Source organism: Silurus aristotelis (genome assembly GCF_946808225.1).
Source record: "Silurus aristotelis genome assembly, chromosome: 11".
Classification (NCBI taxonomy): domain Eukaryota; kingdom Metazoa; phylum Chordata; class Actinopteri; order Siluriformes; family Siluridae; genus Silurus; species Silurus aristotelis.
In genome coordinates, this window is record NC_139584.1 from 24,059,002 (window position 1) to 24,079,800 (window position 20,799).

Here is a 20,799-nt window from a genome sequence, read left to right on the forward strand (position 1 = left end):
ACAAAGACTTTACAAAATTCCAAAAGGAAAACATAAATGGTAAGCCACTGCATCTTGCCAAGTGAAACATTTCAGTGACAAAGATGGGTTTTAAAAGTAAAAAAAAAACGAGGGGAAGTTACATCCGTGTCCACTTTACATAGGTGAATTTGAGTAAACCACTACATGCATCATTACACCATGAGTTTTTGTCAAACACAATATTACAATAACAAAGTATGTGCTGTACATTGTCTAAAATGGCCAAACAATCATAAAACATTATAATCATACTACAAAAGGTAGATACTTATTAAGTCTTTGCAAAAGTCTGTATCTAAATGTTGATCATCAAAAGAAAGTATCCCAGATATGTGTATGGGAAACCCTGAATAAATCAGTGGATAAACAAAATGAGAGCAGATGTTTCTGCATAATCCAATCAAGTGATTAATATCCTACTATGCTCCATGGCATGTGTAAAAATAGCAAGTGGATTTAATAGAGAATTCATTATAAGGGTAAGAATGGGAGTTTCAGTCACTTAATCTTTGGCAAGACAAAAGTAATATTATGCGTTTTCAGTGTCCATAAAGTATGTGCATGGTGTGATTATATAAGGAAAAACAGAAGAGCATGTAAGATGTTTGTCTGGTGACTAAGAATGTCAGTACTGGAAGTAGGAGTTCATCAATGTATAAATCTTGCACTTTCATTTAACAGATGATTTCAAATTTGACGGGGTTTTTTTTGCCTCTAACAGAAGAACTTACGTTAGATAGAAACAGTAGAGAAGATGTTAGCAGACTGTCTCACACCCACAGTCAAAAATGGAGATGGAAGCGTAATGATTTGGGGTTGTTTATGGAGCTGGAAGGTTGGAGACTTATTCCAGTTGAAAGGAATTTTAAACCAACATGGCTACCACTCCATACTTCAAGAGCATGCAATTCTGTTAATTCACCTATGTAAGCATTTTTTTATGTAAGAGTTTTATATATCTTGGGATGGCCTGCCCAGTCATCGCAACTAAATCCTATTAAACTGCTCTGGGATGGGAACACCTTTGGCAAGTTTTACAAGATACATGGCAAGGTATTTCAGCTGAATGTTTGTAGTGTACTGTCTGTAATGTTTGTACTGTCTGTAGTGTGTTATACTGTTATTCAATGCACACGAATTGCAGTGGAGGTGGAGTGAGATGAGAAATATTTCAGTGATTGGTACAGGCTTGTCAGCCTTTATACATTTTGCATAGAAGCTTCATATTTTAACAGTGAAACACAAAACAATCTCTAAAGAGCAGTCCCCTTTGTTCCCTAATAAAAGCACTAGAGGAGCCAATGGACTTGTAAAGCCAGTGCATTCATTTGAGTGCATTAGTTTGATTGCATTAACTTAAAAGTATATACAATCTAATTACCTAAATTTATTAAACATCCCATAATAATATCTTAGTTCAAAATCCTTTCTAAAAAAAAAAGCATTTTCCATCATTTGGCATTTGAATAGTAAATAAAATCATATGTCAGCAACAAAGTATAAAATCTAACACTTCAACAAATATTGTTGTTGGTATTTTTAATTAAACAGTCATTTAAAAAACTGTCTATTTAAAAATTTCTTTTTTTTTGCTTTAGTGCCCTATCACATCATCAACCAAAATTTTTTTTATTCTGACCTTCATCTTTATTGAGCAAAGCTTCATTTAAAGCATCTTACCAAATGAAAACATTCTAACCATAACAAACACTATTCTAACTATTGCAAACACGTAGGAAGGTCCAATAATCATAATACATTTACCTTTTATACACAAGGAGGCACATTAGACATTCAAATCTTTAAAAGTTAATAATAGGCAGTATTTATCCTCTTCTGAATGAGAGTGGCATCTTGCAGGAGAAAAATATCCCTATTTACACGGCACACAGTATTCCTGAATGGTTTGATAAGTATAAAAATAATGTTCAGTTCTATGGTCTTCACAGTCACCAGAGCCCAACCCAGCTGAATTTAACGGAGAGACTTTGGAACAGTGTTGCACAGTGCTCTTCATTTACCATCAACAAAACACAAACGGAGATGTACCTTTTGCATATCTTTTTATTGTACATTTTTTGCCAATAATTTTGTACTTTTCTGTATGTTAAAATAATAGTTTATTAAGAAATTGCAATAAACAGAAAAAAAACATTTTCATCAATATTTTAAATCTAGATCACAAAAAAGCATTAGTTATTTATTAATGTAACAAACTATTGTTTGACTTAATTGTTCGGTACCATGAACAAGCAAAAGAATCTTAAAATATAGAATTTGAAGGATTTTGAATAATTTTTGATATAATGATTTCATAATTACTTGCAAAAAAGACCAGAAAATGTTAACTAGAATTCAGTTGGTGTCGATGTCTATAAATCTACATCCTGCTAATAGTCTGTGTATATGTTTGAATTGATGACTGAAAGTATGCCTGGGTGTTCTTTTGGGGTTGGAAAATAATGATATACGCCCGTGGCATATAGAAACTAAAAATGATTCCATATGAACTGGACAGCTGTGCTACTGCATTTAGAAGCTGTATGTAAGCTCCTCTGAAGACAATGTATGCAGTGAAATAAGCAATCCAACCCAGGTAAAAAACAAGCAAGCTAAACGTAATGGATTTTGCTTCATTGTAACTTTTTGGAAGATCTTTGCCCATGTAGGACAAACAGAAACAGACTACACTTAGAAACCAGAGACAAGACCAAGCCAAGGTGGAGGCCACCAGATCCCCCATATCACACGTTAGAATCGTCTGGTCTTTAAATGATGTACTGTCATTGTAGGGTTTGGGTCTTCCAGTTAGAAGCCATATCCCACAAGCAACCAGCTGTATAAAAGAGTACACAATAATACAAAGCCACTGACCATTGTTCTTCATCCACCAGTGGTAGACGTCTGGGAACTGAGCAGCCATTTTGAAGACGCAAACAATTTGGAAAGAACGTACACCCATGCAAGAAAGGCAAATAGTGTAGAAAAATATGAAAAAAACATTCCTTAAAGCACAATTCACAGAGTCTGGAACCCCAAAGTAAAAGAAAACTCCAATGTTGGCCAGAACCAAACAGAACAACATAAGCAAGCACATAATACCACCGGCAGACTTTACCACTGGAGTGTTGTAGTTTATGGCAAAAAGGATGATGAGTCCAATGGAGATGGTAATTAAGGTCACTGCACATATTAAAAATATCAGGCTCAGTGGGTCGGCGAGCTGAAGATAGACAATGGTGCGCTTTTTGCAGATTATGCTCTTTTCATCAGACCAGTAACCCTCTTCACACGGGGAACAAGTGTAAGCATCCGCTGAAACAAATGTAGCATTACTTAAATTATTATCAATTATTTTAATTATAGTTTTAATATAATTAGATTCTCCTTAACTTTGCCCTGACAGCACCTCGCTGTCATTAGTATTCCAGTTTCTTCCATGAAAACTATTGTTTCATTTTGTTGGTGATGAGTTCACATATTTCAGATATTTTAAATCCCTCTCCAAATACTGGTCTTAGTTTTATGCTCTCATCTAGTCCCTGAGTTATAGAAACTATCTTGATTTTATCTAGTCAATGATCCAGAGGCTTGGTTCTTTTGCCTTTAATGTGGTGGCTCCACCTAGTGTACAAGACACTACTATACTACTAGGTACTATAACAACTTATTTCTTCTGCTTACTTGTGTTTGCAGGTTTTTAGGCCTAGATTGGTGAGCACATTTAATAAAGCATCTAATTGAGAATACTTCTGCATATTCTTGGTTCTTCATACTAGTGCTTTGCACTGTTCCAGATCTGTTCCTTGCTTATAAGTTCTGGGTATACTTTATTTACTCTTGCCATACATATTATTTCTTGCATGTGTCAGGATTGTCCCCTTTTCTAGTTCTTTGTATGTTTTTCCTATTTTTATAGTCTCAATCTTGGATTGCAATCTATCTTTTGAAGCTATAGATTAGTTACCATCAGTTAATTGTGCCATAACAGTAACATTATTAGGTGTAGAAATTGAAACACCTTTATTTCAGTTCCACTGAAATTTTTTAAATTGACATGCTAATAATATGATCAAAATTATATCTTACAGATATAATGTAAAATTGTTATTTGACATGTACAGTCTGGTCCCTAAGTATTTAGACAGTGATATAATTTTCTAAATTGTGCCTCACAGTTTGACCACAATAGGTCCCTCCATTGTCCCACCATCACAAGCTCAAAAGTAACAAACATAAATATAAGAATTCTTTTTACTACTTTGAGGCAAATCCTATGTGCCATTGACAGCTATTTAAGAACATTCCATTTCATTGTTTTTGTTTTTTTGTTTGGGTTAAGCCTCATTATGATGTGAAATGATGATGTGATATGCCTTGTATATATATATATATATATATATATATATATATATATATATATATATATATATGCTCTTTCTTTCCTTGTATGTACACTTTTCTTCTTATAGTTTTGGTACTAGGAATCTTGTTCCAGAACTGGGCCAGGTTTTGGATGCATTCTAGCAGTCACTGAACAATGTAGGCACACTCAAGAACAGAAAGGACAGATTAGTTATTTCTGTTCTTGAGTGTGCCTGCATTGTTAAGTGAGTTCTTGACTTGGCTAGAAGAACTTTATTGTAAAGGATTTTTTTTCTTTATTAAGAACAGAATTGTGCAATATGTACAGTTATTTTTGATCTTCCATATCTTTTTATTTTCCTTCTTTTACATTTTTCTTGTTACATTTTGTAACAAAAATTGTTGCTTGCCTTCTTTACTTGCATTAACACCTCTTTATAGAGAGAGTTCCAACAAACAGCTCCCAAATTCAAGACTTAAAAACAACTTCAGACCCTTAAAAGTCACAACAGGCTAATAAATCTGTTTATCAGACAAGTGTCCAAGTATTTTTGAGTCTGTGTAAAAGGAGGGATTATGTAAAAACAACTGCAATGCCAACATGATTAATGCTAAATATTTTTTAAGCCCATTGAATTCAATCACATCTTGAATGCTTCATTTTTTATGAAAGTGTGTCATTTAACAACCCATGAATAATCATTTGGAATTGTCATCAAATATTTCAAGGGGGTTTTAATCCAGAATCCCCACTTTGGCTAAGACACATTACATCCCACATTACAGTTACAACCTGCTGAAATGGATTTCACAGACCTGGTTACACAGACTATGTTTGTCCCTGATGGCACAAATTAATAAAAGCAAGATATCAATTTTTTGCTTTTCACTCTTTCAGCCTAAAGACTACAAATATGGACTTCTGGAAACAAGTATAGACAAAACTCAGATATTTTCTTCTAAATGCTTACTTAAAAACCTACCTGTGGTGTTGATATATGTCTGGCCCATGCACTTTTCACACTGGAAACAGCATTTATGTATTGAAGTTTGTACTCTTTTATAACCAGATTCACATTCAATGGAGCAATTAGAATAAGGCACCTGGGAAGACAAAGAAACAAATACAATTCAGATTGGTTGATTATTTTCTTATAGTCATGTTTATTATAATGTGATATAAAATTTCGCTGGTTTTTTTTTTTTTGTGTAGAGCTAAATTCTCTATTCCATGTAACAATATTTAAACAAGCTTTATATTCTTAAACACAAAGTAATTACTTACTGTGCTATTGTCAGACCAGGGAACTAAGTAATTGTTAAAGGTGAATTTAACAGTTGGGTAGGTCTTATATGCAGCCACTACAAAAAATAATGGATTTTCTTGTGGCCTCCATAGTACTACTGCAAGACTGGCTGGAGGATCCCCATTTTGGTTATACTTGATATCCTGGTTTTGTAATATGAAACTTGTTTGTCTCACATTTTGCAGAACCTTGAGAGAAAAGAGAAGACAAAACAGTTGATAACTATTGCATTAACATTGTATATAGCGCCTCCAGAAGTACATGATACTTTTGAGGTATTAGTGATCCTGTCCCTGTCAGTCCAAATCCATCTTCCCATGAAATTAAATGACTATCCTGCTATTATGGCTATAAAAAAATTTTTTTGCATTCAACTGTGAACAGATGATAACCTATACAATCATGGAACTATAATGACACATTAAGATGGGCTCTCTTTTGACTTTGGTTCCTCTCAAGGTTTCTTGCTCATACCATCTTAGGAAGTTTTTCCTTGCCACTGTTTCCAATGACTTGCTCACTACTTATAGAGACTGATTTTATAAATGTTCATTCATTCATTCATTCATTTTCTCCCGCTTATCCGTAATTCGGGTCGCGGGGGAAGCAGTCTAAGCAGGCCCCCGCCTTCGACTGCTGCCCAATCCTCACAGCACCGTCCCTTACTGTCCCTCCTGCAGGTGGTGAGCCCACGGGAAGGCGGCCCCACGTCACTCCGACGTCACGGACCTTGATATTTCCCTCATAAGGGACCCCCGGAGCATAGAGGGTTAAGGGCCTTGCTCAAGGGCCCAAGAGTGGCAGCTTGGCGATACCGGGGCTCGAACCCCAGACCTTCCGATCAGCAACCCAGCGCCTTAACCGCTGGAGCCACCACTCCCCTGATTTTATAAATGTTACATTTATATTCATAACCTATACAGATAAACATTTATGTTTTATACTCCTTTGTATGTGTTTTATTTGCTAACATATTGCTTACCACATATGGGGGTATGTCTCGAGCTGGGTCGCATCCCGACTTGCTACAATTGAGGACTTGATGGAGTGCGTAGGCAAAACTGTACACAGCTGCCTGAATGGAGAACGAGTATGTGGGGCTTTCCTTTATAATGTCTTCTGCTCTTTCACTCAAGCAGTTCTCACAATCTTGATTACACTTCCCTACATTCTCACAAGTCACACAGTCATTATTTTTTTGACCGCTGAGTCTTGTTTGGTAGATAAATTCATCAAATCCAGGCAAATTTAGTGTTGTTGCTGTAACACCGAAAATAGTCCCGATTTTTTCAATGCCAGGCCAAGTGGACAGTTCTGCATCCATAGACCAAGCATCACCTGCTATCCAAACTTTATCTCTTACGTTGATTTCGATGGCTGTTTTCACAATCGCTCGAGCAGTGTCTTCCAGTGTGAAGACTATTATTACATTGATATTGAGTGATTCTATCTTCTTTAGTATATCTGTATAATTGGAGGTCAGTGTAATTTCATAGAAAAAGGCCAAGCAGATGCTGGTGTCTTTGATACTACTGCGAAATAAATCGAGGCCATTCTGACTGTATGAGTCATCGCTACTTATGAAAGCTACCCAATTCCATCCAAATTGCTGAATGAGCTTAATGATGACCATAATTAGATCTTGGTTGGTTGGTACAGTCCTCAAAAAACTTGGATAGACCCACTTGTTGCTTAGATCGTAGCTTGAAGAAGCATAGCTGATCTGAATGGATAAAAAAAAAAAACAGACATTTATATTAATACTCAGGTCAGAGTATAAAAATGTATTCATTCCAGAAAATCTGGCTTCCTTAATTAAGAATTGCATACCATTGGAATGAAGTCCATCATGAATAAGGGTGCAATGGCCAAAGCTTCTGTGCTCCCATAAGGACCAACAAGGCCAATGACATTATGTTTGTTCTCTTTTCCTGACACATTTATTCGTCCATTGGCTGAGATAAAATCGAGGATTGAAGGAAAATTTTGATTGTGCAAGCAAAAGTCGAAGATCTCATATCCAAGAGAGATATTAGGCAGGATGGTGCTGGAGTTATTGATCTGCTCCACAGCAAACCGCATCACCTCGAACATCTGATAACCTGACATTGTAAATGGCTGCCTGTGAGGAAAAGGAAAAAAATAAATGAATTCAAACCCCAGTACTATCTCTTATGATATCCACCATAGGAATGGTGATATTGTTCTAATTTACTAGACTGCATTGTTTATTTTTTAAAGCTGTAGCATTTACAGTAAAATACATATAATATACACAAGAAATACATCACTACTCACTTGTAGCATTGTAGTGCCATAGGAGCAGCTGGAATTATGTTCTCACTGGCAGTATGTACAGGAAAAATCCCCCCGAGTATATAGTCCCCTCGTAAATTGAATTCAGTTGCCTCACAGACATGTATGTTGAAAAAGTGAAGAGCTAAATTAAAGCCAAAGAATACACTGCACAACATTGCTCCTTTTGATGAGAGCAAAAGAAGATGATAATCAGAGTAGTAGTTATGATGAGCAATAAAAAAGTACTTGTAGGATGATCTGGACAAACTTTACATAATCTACTTTGCATTTTAGAGGCAAATGTCATTTTGCATTTGTTGCCTTCCAAAAGTATTAGCATAACACTTAAGAGGAAACTTGACACTTACAATGATGCATATATAAGCAACTGGTAGATTTCTTCTGTCTAACCTTGTAGCTGTTTGTTGAGCATGTGAGAGGATACTCTCATTTGCATTTTGCAGGCAAATGAATTTTGTGTATTTTGCATTACCGAACATCTGACATAATGCTTGTAAAACTTTTGACACACTCATAAATACATGGCTCACGTCATACTGTACATGAAGCTTTTTACATGACAAAATATGCTTATATTGTGTCTTTCTAAAAAGTTTACTATATTTGTTTGTATATACATTTACTTTGCATTACCTTTGCATTTACTTTGCGTTGCATAACCAGGTTTGTCTGCACCTAAATCGAGTTCCAAGATATTCATAATTTGGTCAATCTATCTTAAACATAAAAGGCAAATCACTGCTTTTTCAGGGTTTGAAAACCAACTAGGCAGCTGCCTGCCTTTCAAAGTTTCTAAAGACAAATTTGAAGATTAAGTAAGACCAAATTTTATTTAATTTTAATTGATTTTATTTGTGTATCACTTTTAACAAATGACATTGACACAAAACAACTTTGAAAAAATACATAGATCAATGATATACATTTTATTATTATTTATTTGGGGCAGCAAATAAAAACTCCCTGAGATGATATGACGATGAAACCTTGAGAGAAGCCAGACTTGAATGGTTATTCCTGCTTTGTTGTCATTATATAAAATTGTGTTCCATCAAGCTTCTTTGGTTAGTTGACAAAAAAATAGGGCCTCATTTTGACCAATCTTGTGAAGCCAACCGGAATCAAATGAAGCCAGGATTGTTATTCACTCCAGAATTTTTCCTTCTCCTCCATCTCACAGCCAACTTGGGGAGCATAGGCACTGATGACATTTATCATCATCCCTTCAACTTCCACCTTCACGATCATCACCCTATCAGAAACTCTCTTCACCTCCACTACACTCTTACTGTACTCTTCCTTCATAATCACCCCTACACCATTTCTCTTTCCATCCACACCATGATAAAACAGTTTAAACCCACCTCCAATGTTCCTGGCCTTACTCCCTTTCCACTTGGTCTCCTGAACACACAACAGATCTACCTTTCTCCTCTCCAAAATATCAGCTAAATCTCTCCCTTTACCCGTCATAGTACCAACATTTAAAGTACCACTAAATTTGAAGTTCAATGAAACAAGTAAATCCATTCAAGAACATGTTGTAATTGCACAGTGTTACAGAAAAGAAGATATCACAGTGATGAACAATGAAATTCACCTGAAAAACTGAATTCTGCATTTTAAAACTCAGTAATTGGTTGATAAGCACCATGTGACGGTGCAATTTAAAAGAAGAGGTACTGCATCTGTCACAAAGACAGATTTCGTGACAGAACTTTGCTGTGCATGTCAACTAGGAAAGATGGAAGCAACGTCCATGTCCACTTTACATATGTGAATTTGATTAAGCCACTACATGCATCATTACATGTGCACTTTCCATAATACGATGAGATACACTCAGACATTGTATTACAAGCATGGTTCAAAGCATCTTCAAAATATTAAGTATCAAGTCTTTCTAAAAACAAGATCCCTCCCAAATATGTTACTTAGAATTATAGAATCATACATCATACCATATTACAAATTTCATATTGAAATCGCAATGTACAAAATAAAGAACAATTGATGGCGACAACAAACAACATTACTTTTCTTCCTCAGTTTTGGATGATTTGTGATCATATCTCTGACATTATCATTATTTTTTTTTTTAAATACAATAGTCAGTTTACAATGGTCAATTGCTATAAAATTGTAAGTAAGAAACTCTCAATACATGGGGAAAGACTACTAAGACAAACATCATGAAGCCGGTTTGCAGAATGGATTCCCATCCATGTCTCCCGAGAACATTTTTATCCAACTACAATAAGGAGCAAATATGCTGTTAGTCCACCTGTGTTAGACTTCACTGTAAATAATCCTGTTTCTATCTAAAGTCTCACCCATTCTTCTATGGTTTTATTGTAAGCCCTTGCCCTGTCTTAGTGCGGTCCCTGTCTGGTGTTCTTTCATCCTTCCTGTTTGTTGTTCTTATGCTAGTCACAATCTTGATCCCCAGTCCATTCTCTGGCTTGTTTCTGTTTCAAGCCCCTGTTTCACTGCAGACACTAAGGTTGTCTGTGTAGCGATAACCTTAACCCATTAATGTAACTGCACCACCTGGTGTTTTATCTAGTGCATTACTACACCCATAGTATATCCACAGTAAATATTTTTTGCTAAGTCTTCAGTGTTATTATTTATTTCACAACTACATACTGTCATTTCCAATATATTCATACTTTTCTGTTTTCTAATTTATTTAAATTCTTGTTCTGACCCTTTTTTTTTAACCTGGTATGAAGAGTATACCCCCAGATAAATCACTATGCATGAGGACCCATATTTGTGAAACTTTTGCACATACAGTACATGCATCTTTTTTTTAAGAATATGTCATCTACATCCTGCTAATAGTCTGTGTATATGTCTGAATTGATGACTGAAAGTATGCCTGGGTGTTCTTTTGGGGTTGGAATATAATGATATACGCCCGTGGCATATAGAAACTAAAAATGATTCCATATGAACTAGACAGCTGTGCTACTGCATTTAGAAGCTGTATGTAAGCTCCTCTGAAGACAATGTATGCAGTGAAATAAGCAATCCAACCCAGGTAAAAAACAAGCAAGCTAAACGTAATGGATTTTGCTTCATTGTAACTTTTTGGAAGATCTTTGCCCATGTAGGAGAAACAGAAACAGACTATACTTAGAAACCAGAGACAAGACCAAGCCAAGGTGGATGTGACCATTGATCCCATATCACACGTTAGAATCGTCTGGTCTTTAAATGATGTACTGTCATTGTAGGGTTTGGGTCTTCCAGTTAGAAGCCATATCCCACAAGCAACCAGCTGTATAAAAGAGTACACAATAATACAAAGCCACTGACCATTGTTCTTCATCCACCAGTGGTAGACGTCTGGGAACTGAGCAGCCATTTTGAAGACGCAAACAATTTGGAAAGAACGTACACCCATGCAAGAAAGGCAAATAGTGTAGAAAAATATGAAAAAAACATTCCTTAAAGCACAATTCACAGAGTCTGGAACCCCAAAGTAAAAGAAAACTCCAATGTTGGCCAGAACCAAACAGAACAACATAAGCAAGCACATAATACCACCGGCAGACTTTACCACTGGAGTGTTGTAGTTGATGGCAAAAAGGATGATGAGTCCAATGGAGATGGTAATTAAGGTCACTGCACATATTAAAAATATCATGCTTAGTGGGTCAGAGAGCTGAAGATAGACAATGGTGCGCTTTTTGCAGATTATGCTCTTTTCATCAGACCAGTAACCCTCTTCACACGGGGAACAAGTGTAAGCATCCGCTGAAACAGATGTACAAAAATACAGCTTTCAGTCCAAATTGGCTAAGGCACTGTTATTCATATTAATACTACATCACTGGTGATTATTACTTTTTGACTTTTTTTAGTCAGTTAATTTTAATAGCTAAGTAATAAAACACAGCAGGTCACACTTTTATAGAGAAATAAATAGCAGGCCAGTGTGATTGCCACACACAAAACAGAATCTCGAAGTTCAATATTCCCAACAATTGTGCATCCAAAAATGTTTTGTTCTCTTATACCACAGCAATTTGCCAATTATTACAATTTTCCATTCATAAATAAAATTGTTGCACTTTTATTACACAATTATAGTTATGTAATGCAGTCTAGGTCATTAAGTTCTAATTACAATACATTATAGAACTTATTTACATAGTTGTATGGGATATCAGAATGGGTTTTTATTATTTAATTTACAGCAAAAAAAAAGTTGTTATGCTGCTAAGAAACCAGGAAGGGTAAGATCAGATCTGCTGAGAACTGTCATATGAGTGATTGTATCTTACTGTCTTACTTGTTTATTACCATTTAAATAATATATAATATATAATATAAAATTATAGCATAATTAACAACTTGTTGTGGTATATTTTGTGTAACTAGCATTAATCATAATAGTATTATTTGAAAATACTGGACTTTTGCAAAATCCTTCGTAGAAACATGCTTTTATGTTGTTACCTGTGGTATTGATGAACGTCTGCGCTTGGCATTTTTCACACTGAAAACAGCACTTATGAATTGAAGTTTGCACTCTTTTAAAACCAGTGTCACACTGGATGGAACAATTAGAATAAGGCACCTGAGGTAAAAAAAAAAAAAAAAAAAAAAAAAAGAAAGATTTATTCACTTTTTCTCAACTGTTGTTTAAAAACCTGTTATGCAAATTACTAAATCTGTACTTGAAATGTAATGCTTACTGTGCCATTTTGGGTCCATGGTACAACACGACTGTTCAAGGTAAACTGAATAGTTGGGTGTGATTCATATGTAGCAGCCATTACAAAAAGTGGAGTTTTGTTTGGCCTCCAGAGTACTACTGCTAGACTGGCTGGTGGATCTCCATGTTGGTCAAATTCAATTTCCTGGTTTTGCAATGTGAAGCTAATTTCTCTCAGGTAACCCAGAAGCTTGAAAAAAAGGACAAAAAAAATTCATACTGTAATAATAATGTAATCAGTTTGATGCACTTGGAGAACATACATTATATGGCAAAAGAAATGCGGACATCTGATCATCACAACCATATGTGGATCATCTCCAGACTGTTGCTTAAATGTTGGAAACACAAAACTGGAGTGTGTAGCTTTATAATTTCCCTTCACTGAAATCAAGAGACCCAAACATATTCTAGTATAACTATGGCCCTGTGCACAAAGTGAAGTCCATGACAGATTTGTCCAAGTTGTTGTGGAATACCTCCTGCATAGAACCCTGGGCCCAACCCCAGTGAAAAACTTGGGGATGAACTGAAACATCAGACCTTCTTGCCTGACTTCACTAATGTCATTATGGGTGAATCCCAAAAAGACCTCCATCTCTGAAGTAATAATGTGTAATATAAATATGTTCCAAAAGTCACTTTGGGAGCAAACACACTTTTGGACCTCTTGACATTTTCAATCAAAAAATTGTAGTAGACACAATAGTTTATCAGTTAAGAAGGAAATTGCATATGAGCACTAGCACAATGACTTACAACATAAGGTTGGATATCTTGAGATGTATTACATGCTCCCATGCTGCAGTTCAGTGCCTGATGGAGTGCATGTGCAAAGGCATGCACAGCTGCCTGGATGGAGAACGAGTATGTAGGGTTTTGGTTTATAATGTCTTCTGCTTTCAGCATTGTGCAGTTCTCACAAACTTGATTGCATTTCTTTCCGTCCTTACAGTTCACACAGTCGTCGTTCTCACCACTTAGTCGTGTTTGGTAGACAAAGTTGTCAAATCCCGGTAAACTCAGAGTTGTTGCTGTAACACCGAATATAGTCCCGATTTGCTCGATACCTGGGTAACTGCTAAGGGCTTCATCCATAGACCATGTATCACCCGCTATCCAAACTTTGTCTCTAATGTTGATTCTGATAGCTGTTTTGACCAATTCTTGGGCAGGAAGTTCCTGCGTGAAGACTATGATCACATTGATGCTGAGTAAGTCTATCTTGTTTAGAACTTCGGAGTAATTGGACGCTGAATTAAGTTCATAGAAATAGGCCAAGCAGATGCTGGTGTCTTTGATGTTACTGCGAAATAAATCAAGGCCGTTTTGACTGTACGCATCGTTGCTGCTAATGAAAGCTACCCAATTCCATCCAAATTGCTGAATGAGCTTAATGATAACCATAATTAGATCTTGGTTGGTTGGTACAGTCCTCAAAAAACTTGGATAGACCCACTTATTGCTTAGATCGTAGCTCGAGGATGCATAGCTAATCTGAAAAGAGAAAAAAAAGTAGACATTTACATGGATTTTTATAGAATGTTCTTGCTTTTTTTTTATCTAAGTTGAGACATACCATTGGAATGAGGTCCATCATGAATAAAGGTGCAACTGACATGGATTGTGAGCTTGCATATGCACCCACAAGACCAACAACGTTATGTTTACTTTGCTTGGCCGACACATCTATTTGTCCTTCATTTGAGATCAAATCAAGGATTGAGGGAAAACTCTGGGTCTTCAAGCAATAATCAAAGATCTCGTATCCAAGAGTGACGGTAGGCAGGATGTTGCTGGAGTTATTAATCTGCTCTACAGCAAACCGCATCACCTCAAACATCTGATAAGCTGACATTGAAAAGGGTTGTCTGTGGAAAGGTTACAGGATTTTATTTTCCCAGGTTAAACAAAACACCATATCTATTTTGACTGGTATTACATTTACTGCTATTAATCAAAATGTAAAGACTGTTACGCAGAGCAAAGTAACCTTTAGTACTTACGTGTAGCACTGTAATGCCATAGGAGATTTTGGAATCACGACAACGCTTGCTGAATGCACATTAAAAATTCCACCAAGTATATAATCCCCTGGCAAGTTAAACTCACTTGCCTGGCACTCATGTTTGGAGAAAAAATAAAGAGCAACCTTCAAAAGACAGCCTACCAGCACACAAAAACGTGACATTGCTTCTTGTGATGAATGTACCTTAATATGCTGAAAAGAGCGATGGTTATAGCAGGCAATTAAGCAGACGCTGGAAGATGATTTGGGCCAACTTTACATAATCCACTTTGCATTTTAGAGGCAAATGACATTTTGCATATGCCGCCTTCTAGATGTATTAGCCTAACACTTCGAGGACACTTGATAGAACATGTGGTTCAAGTCATATATGCATATACATGTTTTACCTCATTATCTTGCAGCTGTTTGATTGTGTGACAATGTAACCTTATTTGCATTTTGGAGGCAAGAGCTGTTTTGCATGCGCCTGTACTTGGAAGACACAGTACATTCATTAATTCATTTCTAATATTACAATATACTTATATATGGACATATGAGGTATGTTTGATATGTAGCTAACTTGACTGAGGGAGTACACTGAACATCTGGATGTTGGCTTCTTTTAAAAGTCATAGGAATAATCAGTTTTAAACAAGTCCAAACCTACTAGATAATAGACTTTGTATAACAATAAAAACTCACTTTCTACACCATGCATCAATGTAATTACAGTGCATAATAACACCTAACTTCTAATACTTTAAATCACATAACTTATTTATGAAACAACTTTTAAACAAACAACTCAACATACATTAACAGTAAGTTGATGTTTACTGAAAACACTTGTAATGGTTAATATGGTAATGTTTTCTGTAAGGAGACGTTTATTTAATCGCCTCTTTTTAATTCAATTTTTTTTATTTTTAAAAGAGTCACCAGTGTCAGTGGTGCAAGACAGAGGAAAAGCATTCACCCATTATTGGAAAGACTTTTGGAAGAAGTAGTCATATACAGTACTTTAAAAGAAATCCAAAAGATAAGTTGGTGACTGAATGAATGTTTATGGCTGTACGTAGGTGAAACAGAAATGTAATTGTGAATGACCAAAAACGACGGAAGGATGAATGAATGATTTTCCTAAAACATGTTCCGCTCCATGTTTAAAAAAATTCAAAAAGATTTTTTTTTACCAAATCCCTGGATAATAATGTTCCAGGAATAAAAATTATCCCAAATTTGGATTTTATGCTGATGAAGCATTATTATTTTGCTTGCTAATGTTTTATTCTTTTTTTTTTTTTTTATTAGCAAACATACCAATCTCAAAGAGAACTGCTTGAGCAATGCAAAAGGAATGTAATTTAATGTTGTAATGTGCCATAAAAGTGAAATTCATCATTTGATCCCTCCTAATGACATTATTTCTAAATGAAACACTGCAGCTTTTGATTATAAGCCCTAAGACATTTTCTTTAATCAAGGTATAAAATTAAATTTACATTATATAAATTATATTATATATCTACTTTTAACTTTTCAACATAGATAAACTTGGAAACTGGAAAATATCCATCAGCTTGCATTGTCTAAAAGGAATAGTCTTTTGCTATGACTTAAATTTTTCTCCCAGATTTAGCATTGACTTTAATTGTAAGTGTCTGAATAGGCAGCCATAAGAAATGTATTATGATTATGATTAGTACCCAGTGGAAAATTTGCAAATACTGGCATTTTCCCCAAGTGAAAATATCTTTAACATAATTTAAAGTACACAGTATTTCCTATTTTAAGATTAAACCATATATACTTTTAGTTTAAAAGTATTAATTAGTATTAATTTTTCTAAATGAAAGCTTGTTTAGGTTTATTTATTCGGAGGAATGAATGACTTTGACTGCAAGTAATTTGCTGTTTTTATCATATTTATTTTTTATATATTGTCTTTATTTATACCAAAAGATGACTTTCAGATTGTGGTGAAATATATTCATCTTATTTTTAGAGATGATTGAGTCATTAAATTCTGGTGCTGGTGGAAATAGGATCATTTTCTTTTATGTATGGAAATAGCTGAATGTGCACTCTGGCCATTTCTGGTTAAAATAAAGACAAGAAACAAGGAACCAAAAAAAGAAAAACTTGTTTCCAGATGTATATACACAAAGTTTGGTTATGCATATACATAATATATAATTTAGCATATACATGTGAGTTATTTAAGGAAAGATGAACATATTTTCATGAGGACACTGTGAGTGAGGGTTCAGAGGTACGGCTGATCAGTGGACAGTGGGAGATCTTTCGGCTGAGGTCCAGGCAGGACCGGACGCTTGGTGTTTCCCGGACCTTCACTGCAAACACACAAAATCAAGCAATCATTTAGTGTAATATGACCGATCTGAGACTGATCGATTAGTGCTTGCAAGCTAAAACACATTCCGATCTTGAATGCACAATTACACAGCATTCCCCTGAATTTCTTTATGCATATGAGAGACAAAAGCTCTTCCTGACCATTCCAAGTATGGATTTGGAAAAGACCATGTATGCAAATATTACTTTGGTTAAAATATTTGAATATTCAGGCCCAGGTACATATGAAAGAAAGTGATGATAACTATCATACATATATATCTCTCTAATTAGAGCAATAAAAACACCCTGAACTGAACAGCAAAACTGTGAAATAATGTTATCCGGCAAAGGGAATTAAACACAGCAAATTAATGAAAGGTCCATTTAGTGTTAGAACACACTCCTGTTTCTCTGGCCCTCAGTAAAGCTCCCGTTTCTAATGTTCCATCAGATCCTTTTATGGGTCCTGAGTGCATTTATAAGACAGGCTGTGAAAAGGGAAACATTTATGGAATAAAGTCTGGAATCGCTGCATCTGTATCATCCACCACACATTTAAATTAAATATGAAACAGGAGTACTCATATTTAATTATGCAGAGCAGTAAGATTTCTGTAAAAGTTCCTAAAGTGCAAGAGATAATGACAAAATAAAACAAAAAAAAAAAGCCCTTAATAGTGATATTGGGTGAAGGATTTGTCTGCAAGGGAGCTATTAGTTTTGGAAGGTACAACTCTACGTATTTGCTTACCTGCCAGCTGCCAGGGCCTTCTGAGAAGACATAATGACAGTCGGAGGAACAGATTCACGTCTTCCATCTCTGGTAACGTAGTAGTTGTTGGCAAACTTATGACTGGGACCAACAGGAAGTTTTGGAGGAGGTTGAGTCCTGGAGTCAAAAAACAATGTGAAACATTCATAACCTAAAGTAATATCTCTGACTGGTATAAATACCTTGAAGAGTTTTATAACAATATATCGAACCTGTACGAATACCTTGAAGAGCTTACTAACATTGTGCTAGTGATTATAACAATGCCATAGTGATTACATTTAACAGTTGACTTTTGCTGTTAGATATTATGTTCCTTAAATAAATAACATGATGCTCTCAGTTTATATAAGCACAAGAACAAGTCAAGCCTACATCAGAAAAGATCTAATCAAGCTTAATAACGACTGACAATTAACTGCCATCCTGATAGGAGCATTCATTAGTCCTGTAAACGAGAGTTTTCCCTGCTCTAACAGACATACCCTGACTTAGGAATACATGTTAATGCGCTGATTAGACAAATCAATTGTGTTGAAAGCAGGTGAAACACTCAACTGTATAGTACAGGAGAATTCTGCAGGGTAGGCTGGGAACTTGGTCATTAGTGTATAACTGAATCAGACTGAAAGACAGTTTTGTTGGTTATACAGTGGTACCTCGACATACGAGTGCCCTAACATACGAGTTTTTTGAGATACGAGTGGTCACTCGGTCGATTTTTTGCTTTGATACGCGAGCAAAAACTTGAGATATGAGCTCGAGACGCCGCTGCAAGATGGCGAATCAAAGCCAGAAAGCGAAGATTGTGAGGAAAATTAAGATAAGCAAACAATTTTTAAAGTTTAGGGATACGTAGTGTACAGGAGTGATTAGTAAACAAACCCCCCCAAACAACCCCCCCCCCCCCCCCCCCCCCGTGCACACACACACACACACACACACACACACACACACCCCACCGGCGTTTTCGTTAGCTCAAGTCGCCTCATCTAAAACAAAAATATACTGAATAAAACCTTATTACATCTTTACATTCTCTTTTATTATGTTTTTATACAATATTTGTCATTTATAAATCATTTTTTCTCATTCAAAAACACGTAACAAAAACAACTGGGGTGGCATTTTGGGGGCTGGAACGGATTAATGGCATTTCAATTAATTTCAATGGGGAAATTTGCTTTGAAATACGAGCAAGGTTACGGAACGAATTAAACTCGTATGTCGAGGTACCACTGTACTCTATTCTTGAGGTGTTTTGGTAACCACATTCACTAGATGTCAGTATAGAGTTGAGGCTGGGGTGTGTTTGGGTGCATCTAAAAAGGCATTGAAAAAGCAATGATGTGAAAGGCAATCAAGCCTAAAATTACCTTTTTGCGATTTCTTCGTAACGCAGCTGAAGCTTTGCCTGAAGATTCCGCTGTGGAAAGAGCGATCAGAAAATAAAATAAGAACAAACTCACATTAAAGGTTTTTAGTAGACATTATTTATAGGCTTGGTGCAAGCTTGGCCTCCCCAACTCCCACCCAATCATTGTGCAATTCATACATTCGTTGTAATCCGGCGGAAATTAGAGTAATGTGTTGATTACATGCCTATTTGCATTGCACCAAAGAATAAATCAGTTTCTCTACAACGGTGATCTGCAGCCTGCTTTATATAGGACGCTCTTTGTTTTAGAAATTGTTATATTATGATTTGCTGCTAAATATATTTAAACGATAAAGTCCCTAAACCACTGTTTTATGATAGTTTGATTCAGATTCTCTTTGTAGCTGTGTTGGTCAGATTATAGATCTCTGATCTGATGTGGGGTCATCACTAGCCACTTCTTTCTTTGTGCCAATGCCAGCCATGTTTTGATGGTTGTGTGTTTTGGCTGACCATAAAATCCTCAGCTGATGTGGAAAAATGCTCCTTTCCCAATTCCGGATTAGTGTTTTGAAAGCTTTGGCAGGGTTGTAATAAACAGTGCTCTCAATGCCAATGCTGTATAATCACTGAACATCAGATTTCTACCTGGGATGTAAACTGAGAATTAAAGCAGTACTGTGATCTGAATGTCTCACATGCTCCTGGAAACCCTATACAAAATAAAGTGTTTGCAGGAGAATTTGGGACATCCAGAGAACAGTACTGCTCTGGTTACACCTATATTCTTTATATATGTAACATTGTCTTATACATGATTATACAGTGACAGCAATGAGAGTACTTTTGACAGCACATTTCTAAACATCTGGAAAACCACACGTATTTGTTTTGTGTAACACTATGACGGCGCTAACGAACTGCAAGAGGGTTATGGTGTTCAGCAGAAACTGTGCTCAGATTTAGAAATTACACACGTTTGTAAATATATGTAAATTTGTCGCTCACCCCCGCCAGAAAGTTCCTTAATCTCTGAATAAACGTTGTCGCGGTCGCCATAGCTGATGTCAAGGTGAAAAAGAGCTGTTCTGCACTGCCGCTGTTTCAGGATCAGCTCTGCTTTTAAGACTTGGGTCTAACCAGCAAACGTGTTACCTTACAACTGATCTGACATCAGTTACAGAGACTTGTTTTCCCCCCTTTTGCCAAATAGATGGCGGAAGTAGAATTTCTTCTTCGTGCCTACGCGCGGTGAAGTTCGAGTAATCACTGAGTATATCGCCACCTATCGCCGAACACGCGAACTGAGCTCGCACTCTTACAAAGTCACCTATGGACAGTTTTAGGGGGGAAGAATGGGAGGTTTTAATGTCCTATTTTATTTCATTTAACAGTAAAACTGTTGTGCATACAAAAAAATAATAAAAAAAATACGACATTGGTCTACTGATAAAGAAATATGCATACATTTTATGCCATAGTGCTGGTCAAAAGGTTTAGGTGAAGTGGGAAAAGAAATCCACTTGGAAATATTTT

At 36.0% G+C, this 20,799-nt stretch overlaps 3 protein-coding genes across 3 annotated transcripts; all 3 read right to left on the reverse strand.

The window, feature by feature from the left end:
- Positions 1-2,348: 2,348 nt before the first annotated feature.
- On the reverse strand, positions 2,349-8,172 carry LOC310733777 (taste receptor type 1 member 1-like). Its single transcript, XM_083555178.1, has 6 exons — positions 7,992-8,172; positions 7,524-7,815; positions 6,676-7,416; positions 5,672-5,881; positions 5,370-5,490; positions 2,349-3,336 (listed from the first exon to the last, which is right to left on the reverse strand). The coding sequence occupies exons 1-6, from the start codon at positions 8,165-8,167 to the stop codon at positions 2,402-2,404; spliced, it is 2,475 nt and encodes an 824-aa protein (XP_083411304.1). The 5' UTR covers positions 8,168-8,172; the 3' UTR covers positions 2,349-2,401.
- A 1,336-nt stretch (positions 8,173-9,508) lies between these two features.
- Positions 9,509-14,960, reverse strand: LOC310733991 (taste receptor type 1 member 1-like). Its single transcript, XM_083555529.1, has 6 exons — positions 14,748-14,960; positions 14,321-14,612; positions 13,501-14,238; positions 12,722-12,931; positions 12,483-12,603; positions 9,509-11,777 (listed from the first exon to the last, which is right to left on the reverse strand). Exons 1-6 carry the CDS (start codon positions 14,930-14,932, stop codon positions 10,843-10,845), a joined length of 2,481 nt encoding a protein of 826 aa, XP_083411655.1. The 5' UTR covers positions 14,933-14,960; the 3' UTR covers positions 9,509-10,842.
- Positions 14,961-16,886: 1,926 nt separating this feature from the next.
- Positions 16,887-20,465, reverse strand: ndufa7 (NADH:ubiquinone oxidoreductase subunit A7). The gene is made up of 4 exons (XM_083554705.1): positions 20,272-20,465; positions 19,262-19,311; positions 17,865-18,002; positions 16,887-17,109 (listed from the first exon to the last, which is right to left on the reverse strand). Exons 1-4 carry the CDS (start codon positions 20,320-20,322, stop codon positions 17,022-17,024), a joined length of 327 nt encoding a protein of 108 aa, XP_083410831.1. The 5' UTR covers positions 20,323-20,465; the 3' UTR covers positions 16,887-17,021.
- Between the last annotated feature and the right edge of the window lie 334 nt (positions 20,466-20,799).